Source organism: Oculina patagonica, chromosome 1, assembly GCF_052425735.1.
Source record: "Oculina patagonica isolate OP01 chromosome 1, crgOcupat, whole genome shotgun sequence".
NCBI classification, from domain to species: Eukaryota; Metazoa; Cnidaria; class Anthozoa; order Scleractinia; family Oculinidae; genus Oculina; species Oculina patagonica.
The window spans coordinates 46052396-46074716 of NC_135758.1; the positions used below are offsets into that span (position 1 = coordinate 46052396).

The 22321-nt window shown below is 37.1% G+C and overlaps 2 protein-coding genes across 4 annotated transcripts; both read right to left on the reverse strand.

The window, feature by feature from the left end:
- Positions 1-739: 739 nt before the first annotated feature.
- On the reverse strand, positions 740-3605 carry LOC144634054 (microfibril-associated glycoprotein 4-like). Its single transcript, XM_078493002.1, has 3 exons — positions 3209-3605; positions 1307-1687; positions 740-1044 (listed from the first exon to the last, which is right to left on the reverse strand). The coding sequence occupies exons 1-3, from the start codon at positions 3474-3476 to the stop codon at positions 788-790; spliced, it is 906 nt and encodes a 301-aa protein (XP_078349128.1). The 5' UTR covers positions 3477-3605; the 3' UTR covers positions 740-787.
- Positions 3606-8095: 4490 nt separating this feature from the next.
- Positions 8096-22304, reverse strand: LOC144633664 (uncharacterized). 3 transcript variants are annotated; one of them, XM_078492530.1, is made up of 20 exons: positions 21838-22304; positions 21162-21517; positions 18877-19041; positions 18331-18441; positions 17268-17387; positions 16944-17040; positions 16436-16654; positions 15821-16197; positions 14957-15124; positions 14741-14851; positions 13945-14061; positions 13455-13545; positions 12810-13184; positions 12212-12273; positions 11334-11394; positions 10848-10970; positions 10317-10442; positions 9234-9614; positions 8836-8901; positions 8561-8697 (listed from the first exon to the last, which is right to left on the reverse strand). In XM_078492530.1, the coding sequence occupies exons 1-19, from the start codon at positions 21950-21952 to the stop codon at positions 8840-8842; spliced, it is 3237 nt and encodes a 1078-aa protein (XP_078348656.1). In that variant the 5' UTR covers positions 21953-22304; the 3' UTR covers positions 8561-8697; positions 8836-8839. The 3 variants fall into 3 exon arrangements, with proteins under 3 accessions (XP_078348640.1, XP_078348648.1, XP_078348656.1); XM_078492514.1 differs by lacking the exon at positions 8836-8901 and having other exon boundaries at positions 8096-8697; XM_078492522.1 differs by lacking the exons at positions 8836-8901; positions 11334-11394; positions 12212-12273 and having other exon boundaries at positions 8096-8697.
- Positions 22305-22321: the final 17 nt, after the last annotated feature.

The window sequence follows — 22321 nt, forward strand, 5'->3', positions numbered from 1 at the left end:
GAGAACATAAAACGTTTTCTAACAAATAAGAGAAGAACACATCACGCTGTTCTCTTTGAACCGATTAGGAGCCAAACCAAGACCAGTTGCAGTTGGAACCGGCTGATTGGTTAGTTTGATGATGCATGGGAAGGAGTAAACATTCTACGTGTTAGTTCGCAATGATTTTATTCCTAGACTCGACATATAAATTCTCCTTACTCTGGATTTCATTTATCCCTTTTTATAATAAAGTTTCGATATAACGCGCGCTCTGATTGGTCGAAAGAGCGTCCTTTATGAGAGTACAAAGAACGGTGCTCACGCCATCATCCGCAAGGTCTGATTTTTGCTTCCGCATTTATCACGTGCTTGATTGAATATTTTGCCTTCTGAGAAAATTAAAGTTATGGCATTTTGAGACAGTTACACTGAACTTAAAGAAAAGATGATACATTCCATGAGCTACCTAGGTGAAAACTTTTCCATCTTATGGATTGCACTAGAAAACTACAATGAACTAAACAGTGCATTACAAAATGCATGCGATAGCACTGTTTAAACGTTTACAAAAACTTGACCTCTCGAATTTCTTACATCATGTCGCTTTCTCAAGCACGCTCGAAATTTTTGGTTGTTCAAAAAATGGAAAGTCCATAAAATTGTGCAGAATTACGGATTCTAACATTTTCTAGATTTAAAACATTGCCAAGAAAACTATGGCAAAAGCACCCTTTACTTATTTTGCGGAGGATAGATACTTCACTCCAGTGTGACATACAGCACGCGACACTGAATCTTCAAAATCTTAGAAGTCCTTTGGACGAATCTTCATCTCGGACCTCTTGACAGACTCACTCTTATTTTTCCAGTGGTACCACGACATTCCTTTTGGGTCGGTTTTCCCATTGAGGTACAATCCATTAAGGTTTGATTCATGACAGCTATTGTACCACCAGCCGCCTTTATAGGCTGAGGCACAGTGCAATGACCACTGGTCATTATCGCGATCTTTGGTGCTAAATGATGATCCACGGTGATAGGCGAGAGAATCGCCAGCGGTTCCTGGGAATTAAAAAAAAAAAAACAATTCAAAATAAACGTGTGTCAATACTTTTATCTTTGTTTATCTGTTTGACCAAGGAACTAATTTTTCTGAAACACCGTAACGCATAAATGGCATTTCTTCCAAGAAAGGTAATTGCCGAAAAAAAAAAAGCAAATATAATATTCAGATGTCACAATTAAATGTAGCACATTTCGCAGTGGCAAATTTCAACCATTCACAGAATTAATAAAATGAAACTTGTCAAAGGTAATGGCTCACCTGAATAACTTCCCAAACTCAACTGATATTTCGCTTTCTCACTCGCCACTGAAAATGAGCTGTACTCTGCAAATGCTGTGTTACCATGGATGTCTTCCAAGTCAACACGAAGCTTGTAACTACTGCTTACAGTCAGGCGGTGAATCTTGTCGAGTCCGAGCCAAAACGTGCCGTTCAGATTGCCGAAGCCTCGTTTGTAGTCATCCCAAGCTCGAAAGAAATGTACAGAGCCATCGCGTCTCTTCTGAAACACCGTCCATCCTCCACCGGCTGTTTTGTGATCACAGAAGACTTCAAATTCTCCCAAACCATCAGGATCGATTTTGTACACTCCACTGATCTTGCTACCGGACTGGTAAACTTCAGCACAGTTCTTGTTAACTGCAATTTGTACAGTTCAAGGAAGTCAGCATGCAATCCCTCCCTCTGAGACTTTGTTTTTACAACATATATTCGTTAAAAACTGCCTTAAAATACTTAAAAAGTTGACACTGGTTTAAAAAGAATGTTTCTGGGCGTTTTGGTTATATTACTTCTGTTACCTTCTTCAGCAAAATATGTAAATTGTAACGGCGTCCCTTGTGTTATAAGGAGAAAGACCCTTACGCACACTAAAACATGGACGAGGAGCATTCCAAAGCCAACAATGGACAAAAATTACTTACTGGCCGAACACCATTTTCTTCACCATAGTTGATAGAGGGAAATGATTAGGAAGTCCGTTTCTCAATCGATACCAATCGATAGTATTTTAATTTTTTCTGTGAGTTTGATATCGATTGTTATGGATTAAAGATTTGAATCGATATCCATCGGTTGTTGATATCGATTGATATAGATTGATTTCCGATGTTGACCTCTATTGATTGACTACGCCTGGATTTATAAGAACCTTAAGAATTTTTAAAAAGGCATTGTCACCGAGATTTAGTGGCCTGGCCTTGCTAAAACGTAGTTTACTAGTGATGAAAATTGTTAAAAGTGCCGACGTTTTCAAGTTTGACAGTGTTACTTGGAATGATTTCACATAAATAAACATTAAATATGGTTTATTTACATCTTGAAGAATGAATTTAAGCCCTTCCTTTATTTCAGTGTAAAAGTTATTATGTTGATCACTAAGTGTATCCTCACAGTTCTAGCATAGTTTACACAAAAAACTTAGAAAGACCTTAAGGCTTGTTAAAACGAGCAATTGTTATGTACCAATTTTTATTTCCTCGTGTATACGAAGAAAATTAAACAGACTTTTATGTTTTACGTGTAGTTTTCATGTGACAAATAAAAGTTGTCACATGAAAAAAAAAATGTTCGTGTAGACGACTCGTCGCATAAAATGTGGCAAATATTGCGACAGTATAATTATGCGGTCCCCAGTGTCCCAATCGCCCACTGGGCACTGCGCTCGCGTATCTCTGTGCGTATCTCATTACTGGCGCAGTTGAAAAATAATTGTCTTGCCATTTATACGATCAAATATATCTGTCACATAAAACTGCCTGTGTAGACCCGTCTTTAGAAGACTTCTCGTAACACAGTCACTTTAACAACGTGTCACTTGTTTTACGCTTTTGTTTTAAATCGTGATTTGAATTTCAGCCCCCCATGTTTGCTTAGAGCATTCATTGTCACATTTTTCTGCATTTTTAGTTCTTTATTCTTATAACACCAGGGACGCCGTTTTACAATTTACATATTTTGCGGAAGAAGGTTATAGAAGTAACCGAGACGTCCAGAAACATTCTGTTTAAGCCAGTGTCAACTTTTTATGTATTTTAACTCAGTTTTTAAAACATATTCTACTTAAAAACCATTCTACTGAACACCTACCTGAAGCAGTCTAAAACAACAGTATACACGCGACAAAACATTGCTAAAGTTTGACTCAGTTTTGTTACAAACCTTTTCCACCCGGGCCGCCAGTTTGGTTTTCCTTCATTTCTCTTATTTCTTCTTTTAGATCGCCTAGTTGTTGTTTCACTTCAGAAAACATGCTCTCGATCTTCTGGTAGTTTGGTCCGGTGTAGAAGCTGTTGTAATTATTGTTGACGTTACACTGCGAAGCTTTCGTCGTGCCGTTGTTATTTTTCGCGGGTTCCGTCTTCAGATTTGAGTTTGCAAGAGCCGCTGCAAAATAACCCAACAGAAAAGCTTGAAAGAAATATTTCATCGCGCCGTTCAGTGGTTGTAAAATTTGTTAATATTGGGAATCAAAAGCTACGAAGAAGAAATGACTGGACAAGAGTCAAAAAACTGTTTGTGCGGATGTGTTGCTTGAGCTTCCAAGCAAGCTTTTTCCCGCGTCTAGTTCTATTTTAGGAGCGTGTTTACATCAGTACACCAATCAAATATCTCCACATTGCTGCAGGACGTCACGGTAAATAGCTTCCGGATATTCATAATTTGGTGTTTTTTTTTTCTACAACTCTCACCCGTCTTTGCTTGAGATGGCCAAAGATTTTCGATATCGTTTACGGATATACGTCATTTTATCTATTTTTAACAGATACTTTGTTGTTACGCAGTGTTCTCTGCATGCTCAAAGGCGATACATTTCCTTTCAAAAAATACCTGCTTAACAAGACCACTTTTTCCTGAAATCTCAACAGCAACAGTTGAAATACGAAAACGTTTTTGGCTGTAGCCAAAAAAAAGCCGTTATTTCGTTTCAATTTGTGACTCTATCTGAGTACACTTCACGGCTTCTGACTTGAAGGAGTTCACATGTCTAGTAGGCATGCACTATAATTAATACGGGGAGACAATAAACACGGATTTTCATTAAAAATCTCGATATGACGCTACCATTAAAGCGGCTGGGTATCACAAAGCAGTTTGCACTTTGAGTCTAGTGCGTATCGATAATTGAAATAAGAACGAATCTTCATACAGTAGAACCCCGGTAACTCGAACTCTGAAGGGAAACTAAAAGCAGTTCGAGTTAGCGGGGTTTCGAGTTATCGGGGTCGATTGAAAATTTAATTTGTCAAGTTAAAAATTGATAGTTTACTGATTTTTCAGCACTTCAGTATACAGTACAGTGCAAATTGATTTCATCTCTTCAGAAACTCAAACACGATCATATTTGGAGTGAAATCTTGCTTTCAAATGCGTGATCTGTTCGTTGCTCTAATCTAAAGGCAGCCGTGGCGAGTTGCAAGAACCGGAATTCGAGTTATCGGGGTAAATTTGACCTAAATTTTGATCAAGGGAAACGGAATTTAGTTCGAGTTAACGGGGTTTTCGAGTTTTCCGAGTTCGTGTTAACCGAGTAAAAATGACTGAAAATTGGGGTCAAATCCAAATGGAAGTTTGTTCGAGTTAACGGGGTTGTTCGAGTTATCCGAGTTCGAGTTACCGGGGTTCTACTGTAAATATAGGCGTACTATCATGTATCACGGAGCCTGTTGAATAGCTTCCTAATCATCCTTCTTCCGAAAAATAATTCAATGCTCGTACAAATTGAAATATTCACGGCTTCCAACATCACTAAACCATCTGTTCATACTAGCTCTTTGAACACGTGCGAACGATTTTTTTCACAAGGCGAAAATGAAAATAAATAATTTTAAATTGAAATGTCGCTAGAAACAATTGTTGATGGTTACTGGAGCATATATCGAAAGTGGCGCTTTCGTTGAGAAATTAGCATATGATTGATTTATTTTAATTTGTCTGATCTGTACATTTTTTCTTCAACGATTCAACCAACCAGGAATTGCTCAAAACGTTTTCTTGCCGCTACAAATGCTACAATTTATTACTCGAAGGCTCTAAAATATGATAGTGTTTTTTTTTAATGATTTTTGTGTTTCTCAAACATCCGTCATATGTATACCGTAAAAATTCCGGATATAAGCCCTCCTGCTTATAAGCCGCCACGTTTATGGCCCATCTACCTGAAAACGAAAAAAATACATCAGATTATGAGCCCTCTCGGATATAAGCCACCCTTTTCCGGATGACAGTACTGAACAGACCTGAACAGGGCTAATGTTGCTTTGTTATGCTTTTTTAAAAATGTATTTCGATCAACACTGCCGTGGCTCGTTTCGAAACATTTTTTTATTCCGCATATAAGCCCTTCCGGATATAAGCCGGATATAAGTCGGACAGCTCTTGTTTAATTTAAGAAAACATATTTTAAATTTTCTTAGTTATAGATCCAGCGATGAATGCATTGTTGTTGACAGCACACTGGGAATCTTTGGTGGGTGGTTTAGCCGTCAGATTTGAGTTTGCAAGCGCTGCCACGAAATAACCTAACAGAAGAGCTTGGAAAAAAATTTCACCTTGAATTGGTTTTTGTAATGTTTGCCGGACCACAAACAACTCCAATTAGTAAATGATTTCAAGACTCCAAATTAAGTTTGTAATATCTTATTTAAGCTTTCAAACAATATCATTTTCCATGTGTCCAATCCAATTTTTGAAGCTCATCTTTTGCCAATCAAATATCTTTTCCAATTAACTTGTTGAACGCCACTTACAGCTGACGACATAAGCCTGGTTCACTAAACCGTGTGATCGCAAAGATTGCACAGCGAACTGTTTCCACATGATCGCACCTGATCGCAAACGATCGCAGAAGTGTGTGTGATGGTGTTGGATGATGGGATCGATTATCAATATTATGCGATAAATTTAGATCGCAATTGATCGCAGTCGATCGCAATTGTGTTTCCATATGATCTCAACGATCGCAGACGATCAGCAGCGAATAGAACTTGGTTCTATTTTCTGCGATGGTTTGCGATCGTGTGCGATCGATCGCAGACGATGGCAAACGATCGCAAATGCGTGTTTCCATGTGATCGCAAATCGCAGAACCTACAATTCTGCGATCATCTGCGATCATATGGAAACCAGGCTATTATACCATAACCAAGAGAATTCTCGCGCGCTGATTGGTCCAAAGTTATGGTCGATGAGAGTATAGACCATGAAAGTGACGTCAGATCACGCCACGCACACGCGCGGGCTAGAAATCTTCAAATGTGTAAGTTTGGTTTCCATAAATGAAAGCAAATTTCATCTTGTTTTGTTTGAATCAAGTACGAATTTGTTTTCGGAAATCAGGATCGGACTACTACTCAGGTGATCTGTCGACAGTAAATGTACCAGGCTTTTGAATTTTTTGTCTAACTGAGAAGGACGGTGCAAACGAACCGACAGCGGACTCAGCGAACTGTCGACGTTTAGTGAACGAGCGCTAACAAGATCTTCAGAAAGAAAAATCATCTTGCTCGATTCTAGTGATAGGCACACGTTCAACGAGAGAAAAAAAGCCAATTAAAATTAATTTGTTGTTCGTTGAATTCTTCTTCATCTTCTTTTGTATCATTGTCGTTTTTACGTGTCGGGAATCTTTACGTCTCCACTCGCTTTTGTTAAGTAAGCTTACTTGTTCGAGTTTGTTATGGTATAAAACAAATCGACCGAATTTTTCCATGGTCTTCACTCTTATAGACCATAGAAATGACGCCATAAAATGTCCAAAACTTTGCAGTGAAACCACTCGTCTAACGGCTCGTGGTTCCACTCGAGTTTTGAACATTTTCTGACGTCATTTATATGGTCTATAAAAGTGTAAAACATGGAAAAATGTGGTCGATTTGTTAATTATGATTCATTCAAAATATTTCTTTGTTTCTGATTGGCTTTCGATCCCCGGTTAATTCCAGCTATCCGGCTAGCGCTAACAAAATTTGGAAGAAGGTCCTTTTATACGATTATTGACGTCAATCGTCCAATATGAAAAATTAATAGGTCGCATCCTCGTTCCCAAGTATGATTAAACGATCGCAACCTCGCTCCCAAGGATCGCTGACGTCACGCAACTTAACGGCTTTGCTGCCGAGCAGGTTGAAAGCACGAAAATGGCCGCTAGATTTGAGCATTACGAAGAGGTAAAATATTTAAGTTATTAAATAAACAAGGAAAGTCAAAACACGGAAAAAGCAACGAAGAGGAGTCGACATGGATATTGATGATGCGATTCTAAGGAAGTATTCGAACCATCGTATTTATCGGGATTAATCGTTTGGAAATTGTTTTGAGTTTCAAAGTATCGCATACACAAAGAAATGAGGCATTGAGCGGATGATAATAAGTGGTGAAAAGAAGATATTATTTTCTCTTGTTTTCCGTTTGTTCGCCTTACCACGGATTGGTTAATAAAGTCATGGAACGTTTTAAACAAAGAAGAGCAGAATACGTCGCGCTGTTTCGTTGAACCAAGTTAAGTTGGCAAGATTTTTGCTGGCTTATCTGAACACTCCCCACTCAACTACTGGAGAGCCACCATCGCAGTTGTTCTTAGAAAGGAGATTACGCACTCGACTGGACCTGTTAAAACCAGATCTCAGCGTCCAGATAAACAACCGTCAGATAGACCAGTCTGTCGCCAAGGGTGGTTCTGTAACGCGGCATTTTTCCATTGGCCAGAGAGTAATAGCACGAACTTACAATGAAAAATCAAAGTGGGTACCAGGTATTGTGCGTACACCACCACAAGCTTACAGAGGCTTACTTCCTTGGCATTGGAACCATTTTCCCATTATATTATATTCCCATTTAAATAGACTTGCAAATTTAACTATTTTTCTTTGATGAAAATCTCAGGTTATTAAAACTAAAGTGAAATAAAGAATCTATAGCTAGAACTAACTGAAAAACTGGGTAATGCGTAGCATAAAAGAACCACTGCAAGTAAAGTCAGTGATCTTAGACTCTAGAAGATCTCCTTTTAGGTTGGTTTTTAACCAAGTGTTTTAAACTAACTTAACGTATCATTAAACCGCTTTTAATAACTCAACAAAAAACATTCGTATCTATAGTGATAAAGTGAAATGTTCTAACAGTGCATAAAACCTTTCATTCGCAGACTTTGAAATTAAACGAATATGTCTTCTCGTCCCCACACTTTACTGACTGTGCAATGTCTTATGATTCTTAATAACTCCCCTATAATTATGTTTTTATATCACCCCTTCTATTAATGTTGCAAGTTCACGAGTGAAATTACAAATATTTTCTAGTTGTTAAAAACGGAACCAAGGAAATGTGTACAGCAGAAGCACCCTTTATTTTTTGAATATGTTTGCCTTTTTAAGTATCCGACACTGAATCTTAGGAGTCCTTTGAACGAATCTTCATCTCGGATCTCTTGAACGATTCACTGTTATTTTTCCAGTAGTACCATTGCATTCCTTTACCACTGACTTTGCCATTGAGGTACAAACCATTGAGGTTCGAGTAAGCGCATTCTTTGTACCACCAGGCACCTTTACGATCCAAGGGACAATTGACGGATGAATGCTCGTCATTATCGCGATCTTTGGTGGAAAATTGTGCCCCGCGATGATAAAAAAGAGAATCACCAGCAGTGCCTAAAAAATGGGGAAATAACAGCGTTTAGTTTATTGAATACTATAGAGTTGATACAGAGATAAAAGTGAAAAAGAAAAGTCCCTAACTGCACTGAGAAAACCCTGGCATTGTAACGCTAGGCTTCTTGGCAACTTAACTGTTTTAATTGGCAGACACGACTGTAATAATATCCTCTTTCTTCTTGATTATTCGATTGCGTTTTACTGAAAATAAGAGATCAATACGATAAATATTTATTGAAACTCTTTCGGTTTTATCAAATAATTCTCGCACATTGATAACTAAAAAACTCTAAGACAGCTTGGTATTTTTTCTTCTCGTATTGACCAAAAGCAGATAAAAACAAACTTCTTCATCAGTAACTGCTAACAAAAGCTAGAACATCAACTACGTTTTACTAGCTTTCAAGTTTTCATTTGGGTAAGATAATATACCACTAAAATATGATTTTTATATGTTGCAATAAAATGTAATATATTGTGCAGGTGCTGATTTTATTCAAAATATTAGATTAACTCCAACGACGCAAGCTCACCTGAATAACTTCCCAAATTCAGCTGGTATTTTGCTCTCTCACTTCTCACTGAAAATGAGCTGTACTCTGCGAATGCTGTTTTACCATGGATGTCTTCCAAGTCGACGCGAAGCTTGTTACTGCTGCTTACAGTCAGGCAGTGAATCTTGTCGAGTCCGAGCCAAAACTCGCCGTTCAGATTGCCGAAGCCTCGTTTGTAGTCATCCCAAGCTCGGAAGAAATCTACAGAGCCATCCCGTCTCTTCTGAAACACCGTCCATCCTCCACCGGCTGTTTTCTGATCACAGAAGACTTCAAATTCTCCCACACCATCAGGATCGATTTTGTACACTCCACTGATCTTGTCACCGGACTGGTACACTTCTGCGCAGTTCTTGTAAACTGCCAATTGTAAAATTTTAAACGATAATTTAAACTTACGAGTAAAAGGCGACAAGAACATATGTTTAAATTAGCTTAAATGTGATAGGGTTTTTGCCCAGCGAGTATAAGCCTTTTATGGTAAAAAACGAGAAAAGTAAGGCAGCACTGTAACAGGGCGGTTCACATTTTTATCGGTCGTTGCGTTTACCTCAGGATTGTAACTCGGACAATCTAAAACTATTCATACAAATTAGTTGTCTTCTTTGGTAAAGTCTACGTCAAGCCAACTGGCTTTTACAGCCGTAGCTTATGCCGGTTTCCGTAGCATAAAGCGACTACGAGTAATTCTACACCCCCTGGATGGGATGCAAGTCCATCGCAGAGTTACCCCCCATTTGCCGGTACCCATTTATACACCAGGGTGGAGAGAGGCATTATGAGAGCAATGTGTCTTGTCAAAGAACACAACGCAATGACCCCGGCCAGCAAGGTTCAAACCAGGAGTCCAGCGCGCTAACCATAAGGCCACTGCGTCTCCCAACAGATGCCTTTAATACCTAACATAAAACGTAATTGCATGCCACAACATCGGTATCTTTTATTACTAAATTTTACCCCATGCCAAACTAAACTTAAATCCTAACTCTCGCAAAGCAGCGATCCGTCTATTTAAAAATTCTTTATCAAATTAACAAAGACATTAGGATGTTGGACTGTTACCTTTTGTGCATTTTTTTCCATCCCCACTATATCCAGCCTTACAAGTACACTTGTAAGATCCTTTTGTATTTTGACACACAGCATTAACATCACAACTGTGGGTTTTGGTAGTACATTCGTCTGTATCTTAAACACAAATTAGGATTAGCCTTGTGTTTCTAAGAAAACGTAAGATATTTTTCTTTTCTTCATATTCTAAACAATATTAGAATATTTATATAAGCTTAGTAGAAATGCATATTGTAACGTTTTCCCTCTTCATTCTTATTTTTTCCTATTTGCAAGTGAAAATAATTGAAATTTATTAAATTAATTAAGCTCTTTATAGAATATTATAGAATGTTAACTAAGCTCCTTATAGCATATCCAATATTTCGTCTGCTACTTAATTTTTTTTAGCAATTTTGCTGTGTCCTTTTTGGTGTGGTGTCTTCTCAATAACAAATATTCTAAACAGCTATACGATTTAATGGATATGTAATTAATGGACTCTTCAATGCTGTTCCATGTAAGAGCATAATAGATAGTTACCAGTGCAGTTTCTTCCATTTCCAGTAAATCCTTCTTTGCAGGTGCAGTTGTGGCCTCCTTCAGTGTTATTACAAACAGCACTGACATCACAACTGTGGGAGTTTGTTGAACACTCGTCTATATCTAACATAAATATTGTGTTTTAATTTTTCTGTGAGTTATCTATATATTCTACAATGGGGATAAGGAGTTGGGATGTGGAGGGAAGGTGGCACAATCCCACCTTTGTTTCAGTTAAGTGCTCAGGCTTTTAAACCATAATCGTTTCCCGTTCATTTAATGAGATGCCCTGTTTACGAAATGGCAGCTTATTTTGTGAATAGATTTATAAATAGTTTATTGATAACCCAAATATCACGTTATTAAATTAGCAAAAAGGCTGGTTCTTTGTTTCATGTTTTTAGGGTCTTCTAACTGTTGTACAGTTGATTTCGATTTTTTCAGGAAAATAGTACTTAAACGTTTGTTCAATACAAATGTGGTTACCAAAACATTTCCTTCCATTTCCATAGAAACCAGCTTTACAAGTACAATTGTATGATCCCACAATACATACATACATACATACATACATGGTTTATTTGATAAAGCAGGTTACAAAATAATTGGCAAGACGTTAAGTCCTGATGTGGACCTGCACTATCTAAAATAATAAATTACAATAAGATCCTATATAATACATGATCCAAAATTTATTTACAATATCTGAATAAATAATGATAGGTAAAATAGATGAATTAATAACAATATACAGTAAAAAGATAAATAAATGAATAAATTAAAAATATATGAAGTCCAGAGATTTGTTAGAAACGCAGCAGGACGCTTTAGTGAAACTGATAGATTTTAAGAGACTCTTATTTGCCTTAAGTTTTTTCTTGAAAGAATCAAGGTTAGAGCAAGACTTGATGTCATCGGGAAGGAGATTCCAAGATAGTGCAGCACGATGTTTAAAAGAAGATCTTCCCACTTCTGTTCTTGGTCTATCAACCTCAACATTTAAGGATTTTCTAAAGTTATAAGTAGACTCGGGTTTCACTAGTAAGTCCTTTAGAGGATCGATGCTATTTCCATGGTAAATATTGTGCGTAATAACTAGAAGTCTCTTAATGTAAAATGAAACAATTGGGTTCCAATATGAAGCGTTCCTGATGTAATCACTATGGATGTAATGCGGTAGACTATTAATAATTCTTGTTGCTCTCAAATGAATTCGGTCTATATCATCTAACAAAGCTGGAGAACAAGATCCCCAGACTGCAATACCATATAGGACACTGGGGATGATTGTTTTATAATAAATAGTTTCCAAGACTGGTTTTGGTAGGAACTTTATCCGTTTTAAGACTGCGACTTTGTTACTGAATATTTCGACAAACAGCGTTCACATCACAGCTGTGGTGGTTAGTAGCACACTCGTCTAAAACTAAGAAGTAAAATATATTAGTTAACCTTAATTTATGTTTCACTTATCATAACAATAATTTTGTCATGATACGGTAATTCGGTCAAAGATGTTTCATGTACATGTTCCATGTTTAAAACGATACAAGCTATCTGGGAAACAACAGTACTCTTTATGTGTATGACCTTTTTTACAGCAAGATAGCCCCAGCAACAAAACAATAAAAAGCTAATTGTTTTCTTTTGAGGCATGCGTAATTTTTTGTTTTTGTTATCAAATATTTTAGCTTGTCAAGCTACTCTGAAATTCGAGCTTAAATAAAGTTTTTGCTGTTGTTGTTGTTGTTATTGTTGTTGTTGTTGTTGTTATGCATGCATATGCAAGAAGGAGAAATGCAATACTAGTTTACTAAGACAGGGCTCAATCCGTCTCCTAATATTTGTTAGTACAATAATTTAAAATTAGTTCACTAGCAGGCTTTCCTTGAGTTAATGGCAGTTTGAAATAACTTGCGCCTTAAAAGATGTAAGTCGTTTTGTTAAAAAAGACTGTTTTACCTTTAAAACAAGTAAAGTTGTGACAGCTATTGCAGGACACGTCATTCCATGTGTAGCCTTCCTTCGCGCCAAGGGTGTGTACACAGTCCTGGTTTTTGTGATTGTTTGGTTGCTGTGGAGCCCAGTACCTAAACCTGCTTATTTCTCTGTTTGTCCACACAAACGACCCTTCCACGCTCCGGTCATTCAGCCCGATCCAGGATCTCTCTCCGTTGTGACGGTGCTGAATGTAGACGTTTTCTTCCTGATTGTGAACCGTCACCAGATGTGAGCCCATCATAGAACAATTTGATACAGCTGTTAGCCAAGAGGTACATACCGAGCTTGTGAAGTAGCAATAACCATTGAAATAACCCCATCCAGGCTGGCATATCTCTGCATTTATGAAAAAAAACAACAATCATATCAAATTTTTAGCATACTCTGAAATTGGTTTTGTGGCCGTACCTCACTTCAACTGACACTTTAATTTTCGAGGGAAACTTAATTTGGACCTCCCATAATCCGAATTATTTTTATCTCTTTTTTATTTGTTGATTACGGATAGCGTCAACGATTATTTGCAAAATAAGAAAAGCGGGTTTAATGTGAGTAGAAAAAATATTCCTAAAGTTAATTTTGAATGTAAAATAATTGAGCTCCTACCTGACAGTACAGTGTAAGTAATATACACAGGATCGTATTTCGCCTCAAACAATTCTTTGAAACAAACACGAAAGCCAGTCCTGTTGATATACTGTAGAATAAAAAAATAGCAGGGGATGAGATAATGACGAGGACACAATCCCACCAAAACAAGTGTTTTAGCCGTCAGGTTGTTTAGAACTGTAAACAGGAAAAAAGGTCAGGGTCGTAACTAGCAAGAGGCAAGACGAGGCACTTGCCTCGTCCAAATTTTTACCCAAAATTAAAAACTAAATATCTTTTGTTAGGAAACTAATCCCCAGCTGAACAAGTTTTATTCAGTTTTTCTCAAATAATACCTGATGAAAAATTTATCTGAAAGAGATCCATAGCTTCTAGATTTCAAAATTTTCTGGAGGGCATGCCCCCAGAACCCACTAGCAAGATTTTGCCTCGTCTATAGCAAAGGTCTGGTTACGGCCCTGAAAGTATTGCAAATGAATACTCATACCTCTACCCAAGCAGTTATTCCAATATGAACTGGACTTAGATTCCCTCCTTTTGATGAATGATCAGCAGAAACAAACACATTCGGAGTTCCATTGTAAAAGTTGGCAAAGTTCACGTCCTTTAAAAAGACAACAACAACAACAACAAAAACATGTTTGTTAAGAGAGTACATTTAGTTTTACACAATACGAGTGACAATGATCTTTGTAACTTATTCTGTGGAATTGTTAATATCTTTCTTAAACTGAAATATACCATCATTTTCCCCTGGTAACCGTTTTCGCATTTATAAAGCTCAATTCCATGGCTCAGCTCCCACGAGTCTGCTGTAGCTCAGTGGTCGCTAGAGCGTTTGATAGTTGTGCGGAATTTAAAGGTTATAGTTTCCACTCCCGTTTGGAGACCTATTGGTAGCTTGTCTCGTTTCCGGATTAACATCTTTCTCAAGGCAAAACTCGTAACAAATGCTTAAAACACGCGTTATTTTGTTTGAACTTACGAGAAACGCCAGTTTTAACTGAAATATGGATAACTTCAAATCCATTTTTCTTTCGCGGGTCAGCTTGAGTGCTAACCTTTCGAAAGGTTTTTGTTGACTGCACTCAAACTGTTGCCATGCCATGAGATCCTTTTAGTAACTTTATTTTTGCCTTTATTGCTTAAATGTTCGGCGTGAACCATCTTACGTTCTTACTATGTCGCTTTATTATCCAACTTCACACAGTAAAGTACAAATAAACAACGACTTCAAAATATAAGAAAAAGTTTTCAGAAATATTAAGCAGGCGACAGCTTACCTTGCAAAAGGCGTTATTGTGATCACCAGGAGGAGGTTTCTTGTTGGCAAAGTAGATTGAGTTATGTTCTGAAAAGGGAGGCTTGTGAAGGTACGTGAACGCCAACCAATTCTAAAAAATAACCAGTTGAATGCGGTTCAAAATATAATAACATTAAATGTTAAATCTCCAATATAACATAATCATAGGAAAGCAGTGCGTAATGTAGACACTTACAACAGAAATATCTTCGTGGGATCCTGCGTAATTTTGCAATTCCCTTAAACAAACTTTGAAGGATGATTGCGTGACATCTTCAATCCACACACTCGCAGCGTCACGCTTTAGACCAGAATGATGGTGCTCAGCAGTCACAAATACTGAAGGTTTCACTGAAAACTTTCCCTGAAAAACAACAATGGAAAGAATTGTGAGTTTACAACTGATGCTGGAACAGTAGACGACAATCGTAAATACCAATTAAGTAACAAATAGCTTATCCAACTCTGATTGGTTTTCCCTAAGTTTTTAGCAAAACACACTCTCCATTCATTCTCTCACTAGTTGATTTTAAATTTACATCTACGAGTCAGTCAGTTAGTCAGTCAGTTAGTCAGCCAGCCAGCCAGCCAGCCAGCCAGCCAGCCAGCCAGCCAGCCAGCCAGCCAGCCAGTCAGTCAGTCAGTCAGTCAGTCAGTCAGTCAGTCAGTCAGTCAGTCAGTCAGTCAGTCAGTCAGTCAGTCAGTCAGTCAGTCAGTCAGTCAGTCAGTCGGTCAGTCAATCAGTCAGTCAGTCAGTTAAAATATCATATTCCGATCATATCATATTCGTAATTTGAAAGTGTGCTAAATCATATTTCGGTGACAGGTTGACACAAAAATTGCATAAAAAAAGCCATTAAGAAGCGGTGTTAAGCCTTGGCTGTTCTTTGAAAATTTTGAGCAATCTTATTAACAGGTCATCAGTAATGTCCACATGACAATTTTCGGTCTGATAATCGCCTTACAGAGTTTGACAGCTTTTCATTTGCAAGTGTTCTTTTTGTGACCAGTTAAAAATTATGCACTGAATCCTAACAAGGAAACAAGAATTGTCACTTACTGATGGAAAGTTAACAGCTTTACAAGTCGTTCCAGTCCACCATTGTGGGAATCGTTCTTTCCCGGCAACACCACCCACTGGAGCCCCTTGGTACGCCATGAAATCAACTGTCACGTTAGCACTGGACTTTCGCTCGTTATAGCCTGCTGCCATTACACACGCAGTGAATTTAACATAATTCACATTTTCAACCCACGACACAGCAGCATCATGTACGTATGTCTTGTCACTGGTATCGATATGATTGACAGTGATCTGCACTTCAATGGGTTTGTCAGGATAGAACACGTAAGGCTTAAAACGAATCACTTCACAGTGAGAGTATCCCAGTGATGGAATATGTGGCATGTGACGGCGACCTCGCTGAAAAGGGAATCCTAAAAACGAAAACAACAGCATCAAACAAGTAAATACAGTACTAGTCTTTTATGATTAAAACATGATTCACTTCTTCAAAATAAAGTTGGAAGCTTTCTCAAGCATTTCCTGGGATTTTGTTGTCCAGTTCAGTGAACAATTTAAACATCTTAAACAAACTAAAATAGGAACAGGTTATTCGTTAAACTTTATCTGTTAAAGTTTTTCAATGGGCGAGTCAAATGAGATACTCCTTACCTTCACAGCTACCAGGATGTTGCACGGTGAAATTCAATTGTTGTAGACACATTTCTTGTTCAAACAAGCACTCATTGTCATATGTTGTGCCATTCGACGAACAGACTGGTTCGTGGTAGGATGGACAGCTGTCTACACATACGCAGCGAGCATCATGAGGCCCAAAAGCCTTACACAGACCGTGATAATGACAAGTTACATCCAAGCAGGGATCCAAGTCTAGTAAGAAAAAATGCAATTCAATTGTTGCTTGCTTAGACAATTTTACTTGGTCTAATTAGAACGTTACTCCTATCTCGCTGTTTTCCTACTATTTTCTACAACTGACTGAACGCACCTTCGATTTTTTCACACAAAAGAAGGTCTCTCCTAACCTTGAAATTTGTTTTGTGTATGATTGATAACTGCGCGCTCTGTCGATTTTGAAATCCCCCTGATTACACCCTGGATTGTTTTCCAGTGTGTATGGTAAAGGGAGAAAGTTCTTCTCTAGTAAGTACTTACTTACCTCCAATCACAATATAATCCACTGTGATGGTTTCCTTACTCTTGGTCTTACTGTTGTAGTTTCTAACGCACACCTTCATGTCTTTAGTGGATGAGTGCTAAGAAAATATAATAGGTATCTTAGAACGATCAGGCTACATACATCGCAATAAAAATAGTAATAATTAACGTTCTTTTAGCAAGGAAAGCAGAAATGAGGAGTTTGAAGGACTATAAATAGTGATTTTTTTTCCTGAACAAAAATTCGCTGAACCTTTCTTAAAACTGAATCATTTATTAATACATTCTCCTGGCCATGCGCTCCTGACTGCATTCATTTGCTTACCTCAACCCAGGCGGTGACAGCGTTACATTGAGACGAATAGGAATAGTTATTGTTGTAACTGTACTTTGGAGTCACTACCACTACAGGAGGAGCAAAGAACGGATCTGTGAAGTTTATTGTCTAAAATATGAAATGTGTGAGGTTGTTAAAGCCGATGCAAGTTTTTAGGGAGCTTGCAGTTAAACTAACTTAGTTTTATACTGTTTGTTAACAGGGTCAAAGCAAAGCTAATAATTTAGAATTGGACTACAAAAAGTTCTAAAAAGTGCTATTTTTATCCACTAATTTATCTTTTTTGAGTCAAATGAGCTAAGTGAATATTCAGCTCTCCTCGTTTTCATTTTCATTTCTTTTTCCTCAACGTCACAAGCGTTGTATTAGCTGGGAGGGGAGCAGGGATGGCGCAGTGGTGAGAGCGCTCGCCTTCCACCAATGTGGCCCGGGTTAGATTCCCGGACCGGGCGTCATATGTGGGTTGAGTTTGTTGTTGGTTCTCGTCCTTGCCCCGAGGGTTTTTCTCCGGGTTCTCCGGTTTACCTCCCTCCACATAAATCAACACCTCTAAATTCCAATTCGATCGGGAATCCGAGGGCCACAGGTTTGTCAAGACTGTTACGTGCTGCCCTCGTAAAATAAAGACGATTTATTTATTCATTTATTTGTACGCCTAAAGGGTTTCGTAAAATTAATTTGTTAACTTGAAACGAGAGTAAAAGATCGATATACCATTGTAAACCAGTTTAAACTGGCCGGGGAAAAAAATGGTCTCAGTCATATTAATTTTGTTTTCCAAATTTTTTTTAGTGGAAAACAGCTTACTGTAATAAGTTCTTGAAAGTTGTAGGTATACTCATACATTTACATCCAAAATAGTTTAACGTTCCTCAGGCACCTCAATCAGGTCAATTATGTCGCTCATAATAAGTGAAAAAAAGTTTTCAGTAGTAGAGCGTTTCTTACAGGTTCAATAAAAACATATAGAATAATATGGAACTGGTGTCCAGGTCTAAGAAAACGTTAAAACTAGCTGTAGATTACTGCTTGTTGTTTACTAAAATCTTACCTGGCAGAAAGCATAGTTATCTTGGTGGGATCGTGTGTTAGTGTTGTTAAACACAACACTATTGGTCATGGTAAAGTTCTCAAGTCTTAGATGTGTAAACGCCATCCAGTTCTGCAAAATGAAAATTATTGAATGACTTAATGCCACGGGACCTAAAATTTTAATTTAACTTGCTGCAAATGTAAAATTAAAAAGAAATCAGGAGCCAAAGAATGAAGACATGAGACAAGAGTGACAAAAAAAAAAAAACAAAGACAAAAAACATTTTTTTCCGCTAGCGCTAGAAGCTGCTAGAGCTATGTACAGACCAACATCCTTCCAGCCACCCCAGCAAGATATATTGCAAATGAACCACATCCATCCTTTCATCATAACAAAAAGAAAACAGTTTTTCCTATTCTTGGAGGGTTCTAAAAAAAGACATTGTGTTGACGGGAAAATCGGAACCAGATATAGTTTTTAATCTTTAATTTTTTTTATTTATTTTTTATTATTTTGTTATACCCTTGTGGGCACTATCACAAAACCAAAATTTAATGTTCTTACTATTTTTATATTTCTATGGGTTCCCTCCAGAATCTTGGTTTCTCTGAGACAAATTTTGAAGTTGTCTTTGTGTAAGTCTTCTACCCATAAGGCCATAGCATCCTGGGGTCTCTTAGGAAAATGATGGCTAGCAGTCACAAACATGGTTGGTGGAGTCTTGAAACGCTGAAATATTAATTACAATTAATTAAATGAAAGCAAACCGAAGAGTAATTGCTTTTAAATTATAATGAAACACAGTAGCTCCCACGAGCAAAGAGAGATCGTCTGGGTTTTTCATCACAACAGAACGAAAAAACTGCCTCCCTTCAAACTGCAGCCAAAATAGCAAGATACGAGATATAAAATGATAATTACAAAACAAAACAAATGAAATTCAAAGATGACCCAAATGAAATATCATAGACAAAATCCAGGAATCACAAAGAAGTAAAGTAAATTGATAAAAAAGTGAAACTTAAGGAACAATTCCTAACAAAGAGATAAAAAAGGCGAAAAAGCTAAGAAAGAAGAAAGGAAAAGAAGTAGAAAATAAGGAGAAAGAAAGAAGGAAAGACATAAATAAAAAACAAAGTGATGTGAGAAGAAGAAAGACTTCAATAAATAAATAAAGAAATGAAGAGGAACAAAAAAAAAAGAATGATGAAAGAAAGTGTTAACAAAACAAGCAAACAAACAAACACACAAGGTTCTGAAGAAGCCAAAAATAGGGTGTTCAACACCAAACAAACTAAGAAATGAAAAATAGAAAAGAAGAAAAAGTAAAAAATAAGAGGAAGAAAAAAAGAAATAGAGACGAAAAGAACAAAGCAATGAACGAGAAAACGAAATATAGATAGACAGGAAAAAAAAGAAAGAATAAAAAAGTGGGAAAGAGATAAACATGAAAAAACCACACTCAAAGATGCACGAAGTAAGTAGCAAAGAAGTTCAGAAACAAAAGGGTCAAACTGTTTAAGGAAGAAAAAATATGAAGGAAATAATTGGAGGGTTTTAAAGAGAATAAGAAAAATGGGATATTGTTTATGTTGTTTGTTCTAGAAGGAAAAGTTGCAAAGAGCGCAGCTGATGGTCGAAAAGAAATCACTTGAAACCCCTATGTGATAAGAATTCTCTTCATTTGATGATTATTTTGCCGTTTGGCTCAGTTAGCGATCAGCGCGTTTTGTGATTTGTCAGCGAGAAGCAATTCAATATGCGTGGTTTACGGCCGTGAACTGACATGAAACATATCGAATTGTCTCGCTGAGTCATGAATTGTTTAGTTATTTTATTCCCCAATTCCTTGAAAATGAAGCGAACGTCGATGTAAAAGGCATGTTTATAGTTCATTTTAGACCATGCATGGATTTAGAAAGCTTCAGTTCAGCTCTCGCTCTAGCACTTTTTAAGTTGGTTTTCAGTTGATGGTATTTCATATTGTAAACAAGTTAATTAAATTGTAGAATTCATAATTTGAACAAAATGCCGTAAATGCAGTCTTCTTGGTTCGAAAAGACATAAATTAGAGTAATCAACGTTCACCTCGAGCTAAAACTAGCCCTCATTCAACGCTCAATGCCGAAATATGGCTCAGAACTATAGTGTTGTGTCAAAATTCGGAAGACGCCTTTTATCAGATCAAGGTTAAAATGAATAAATGAATAAATAAAAAACAGCAAGAAAGAGATGGAAAAAAATTAAAGAAAGTCAAGAAGAGAAAAAAAAAAGAGAGAAAGAGCAAAAATAAAAAAGGATGGATAAACGAAAGGAAACATCAAGATAGAAACAATAAAAATGAATGAAAGAAAAAAAAGATTAATTAGTTAATTAATTAAAGAAAAATGAAAGAATTAAAAAAGAAGGAAAAATGAAAGCAAAAAGGAAGGAAGTAAAAAGAAAGAAAGAAAAATAAATAAATAAATGAACGAATTAATTAATTCATTAATTAATAGATGAAAATGTAACTGTATTAATAAAATAAGTTAGAAAAAGAAGAAAGAACGTAAGAATATAAAAACGGAAAAAAGGAACAAAAAATGAAAAAAGAAAGAAGAAAAAAGAAAGCAAGAGAAAATAAAAAAAGAATAAAATAAACGTGTAAGAAATAAATTATTTAAATTGGTCTTGTTTACTGTTAATCGTGTTTTATCTCGTTTTTCAAACAATGCCAAATAATTTAGAATTTTTTTTTCAACTCATGCTAGAGAGTATTTACTTTTGCGTGTTAGATTTCAGTTTTTCGATTCAAATATGTGGCTATCTACAGCGAAAAGTATCAAACAGTGTATGTATCATTGGCTAACCTGTTTAAATGCGATTCTTTTACACTTTGTTCCACTAGTCCAAGCGTTCAAGGAAGCAGTTCCTAGCTGAGAGCCAACAGGAGAAGACTTCAAAGCGATCCAATTCACTTCTGTTGTACCATTAGATCCTTCTCCATACTCCACAACGCAGACGGTAAATCCACTTGATGTAACATCCTCCACCCAGATTGCAGCGCCATTACGAGGGGTTAGACTTTTTACAGTATGGCCCACTGAGGCGAGAACTTTCACTTGCTTCCCACCGTGGAAAGGATATTGGAAAGAGGCCTTCTTACAAGCGAACAGTCCTGGTGTTGTAGTGGTTATGTTGTCTTTTCCAGCCTTGAAACTCAGCGCTTTGATTAAAAAAAAATATGATTACTGGCATCTTGATTAGTTTAGCTGATTTTCTGTATGCGATATCCACCATTTGGCACTTGCTCTTGGTTTAAAACTTTCAAGCTTTATAACAAGCGAAAACACAAAAATACCATAGATACACGAGCGAAGATCGTGAAACTTATTTTGATCCCTTCCCTCATTTTTACACAGTCGATCGCTGCTTAATTATCTCGTTTACAAACAGTTATCCAGACAAAATGTTCCTTGGCATTTACGCTTTTAAAAAGAAAAGCAGCAAGAAGCGAAAGAAAATAAAAATGTTATTGACACATACCTTGACTGGCTTGAGCAACAAGAACGGCTGTGAAGAAAAAAATGATCAAGAGACCTTGCAGGAGATGGCGCTCTGAAGACATTTTGCTTAAACTGAACGAATGATTTGCTTGCATGGTGTATAAAATCCCACGTCATCGTTACACGTTCAGACATGTTAAAGTATACGGAAGTCTTACTTGGAGACACGTGAGGAGGGGGGGGGGGGGGGGGGGGGGCCGAGGGAAAAGGTGTCCAAATGCCATTTTTCTTAAAGATTTAGTATAAGAGTATAACTTGGGGAGATGGTAAGTGAGTAGTAAGTTCCCCCCTCCCCCTCCCCCCGTTACTTCCGGTATAGTTATTACTCAAAGCTGATGGTAAAACATATATTTGTATTGTTCATCGAATTTTGATTTCCTCCCTTTCAACTAGAACATAGAACTTTTTTTAATCTTTTAGCGAGGTTTTTTAGAGATGTCTTTTCCAACAATAAGGCATGCAGC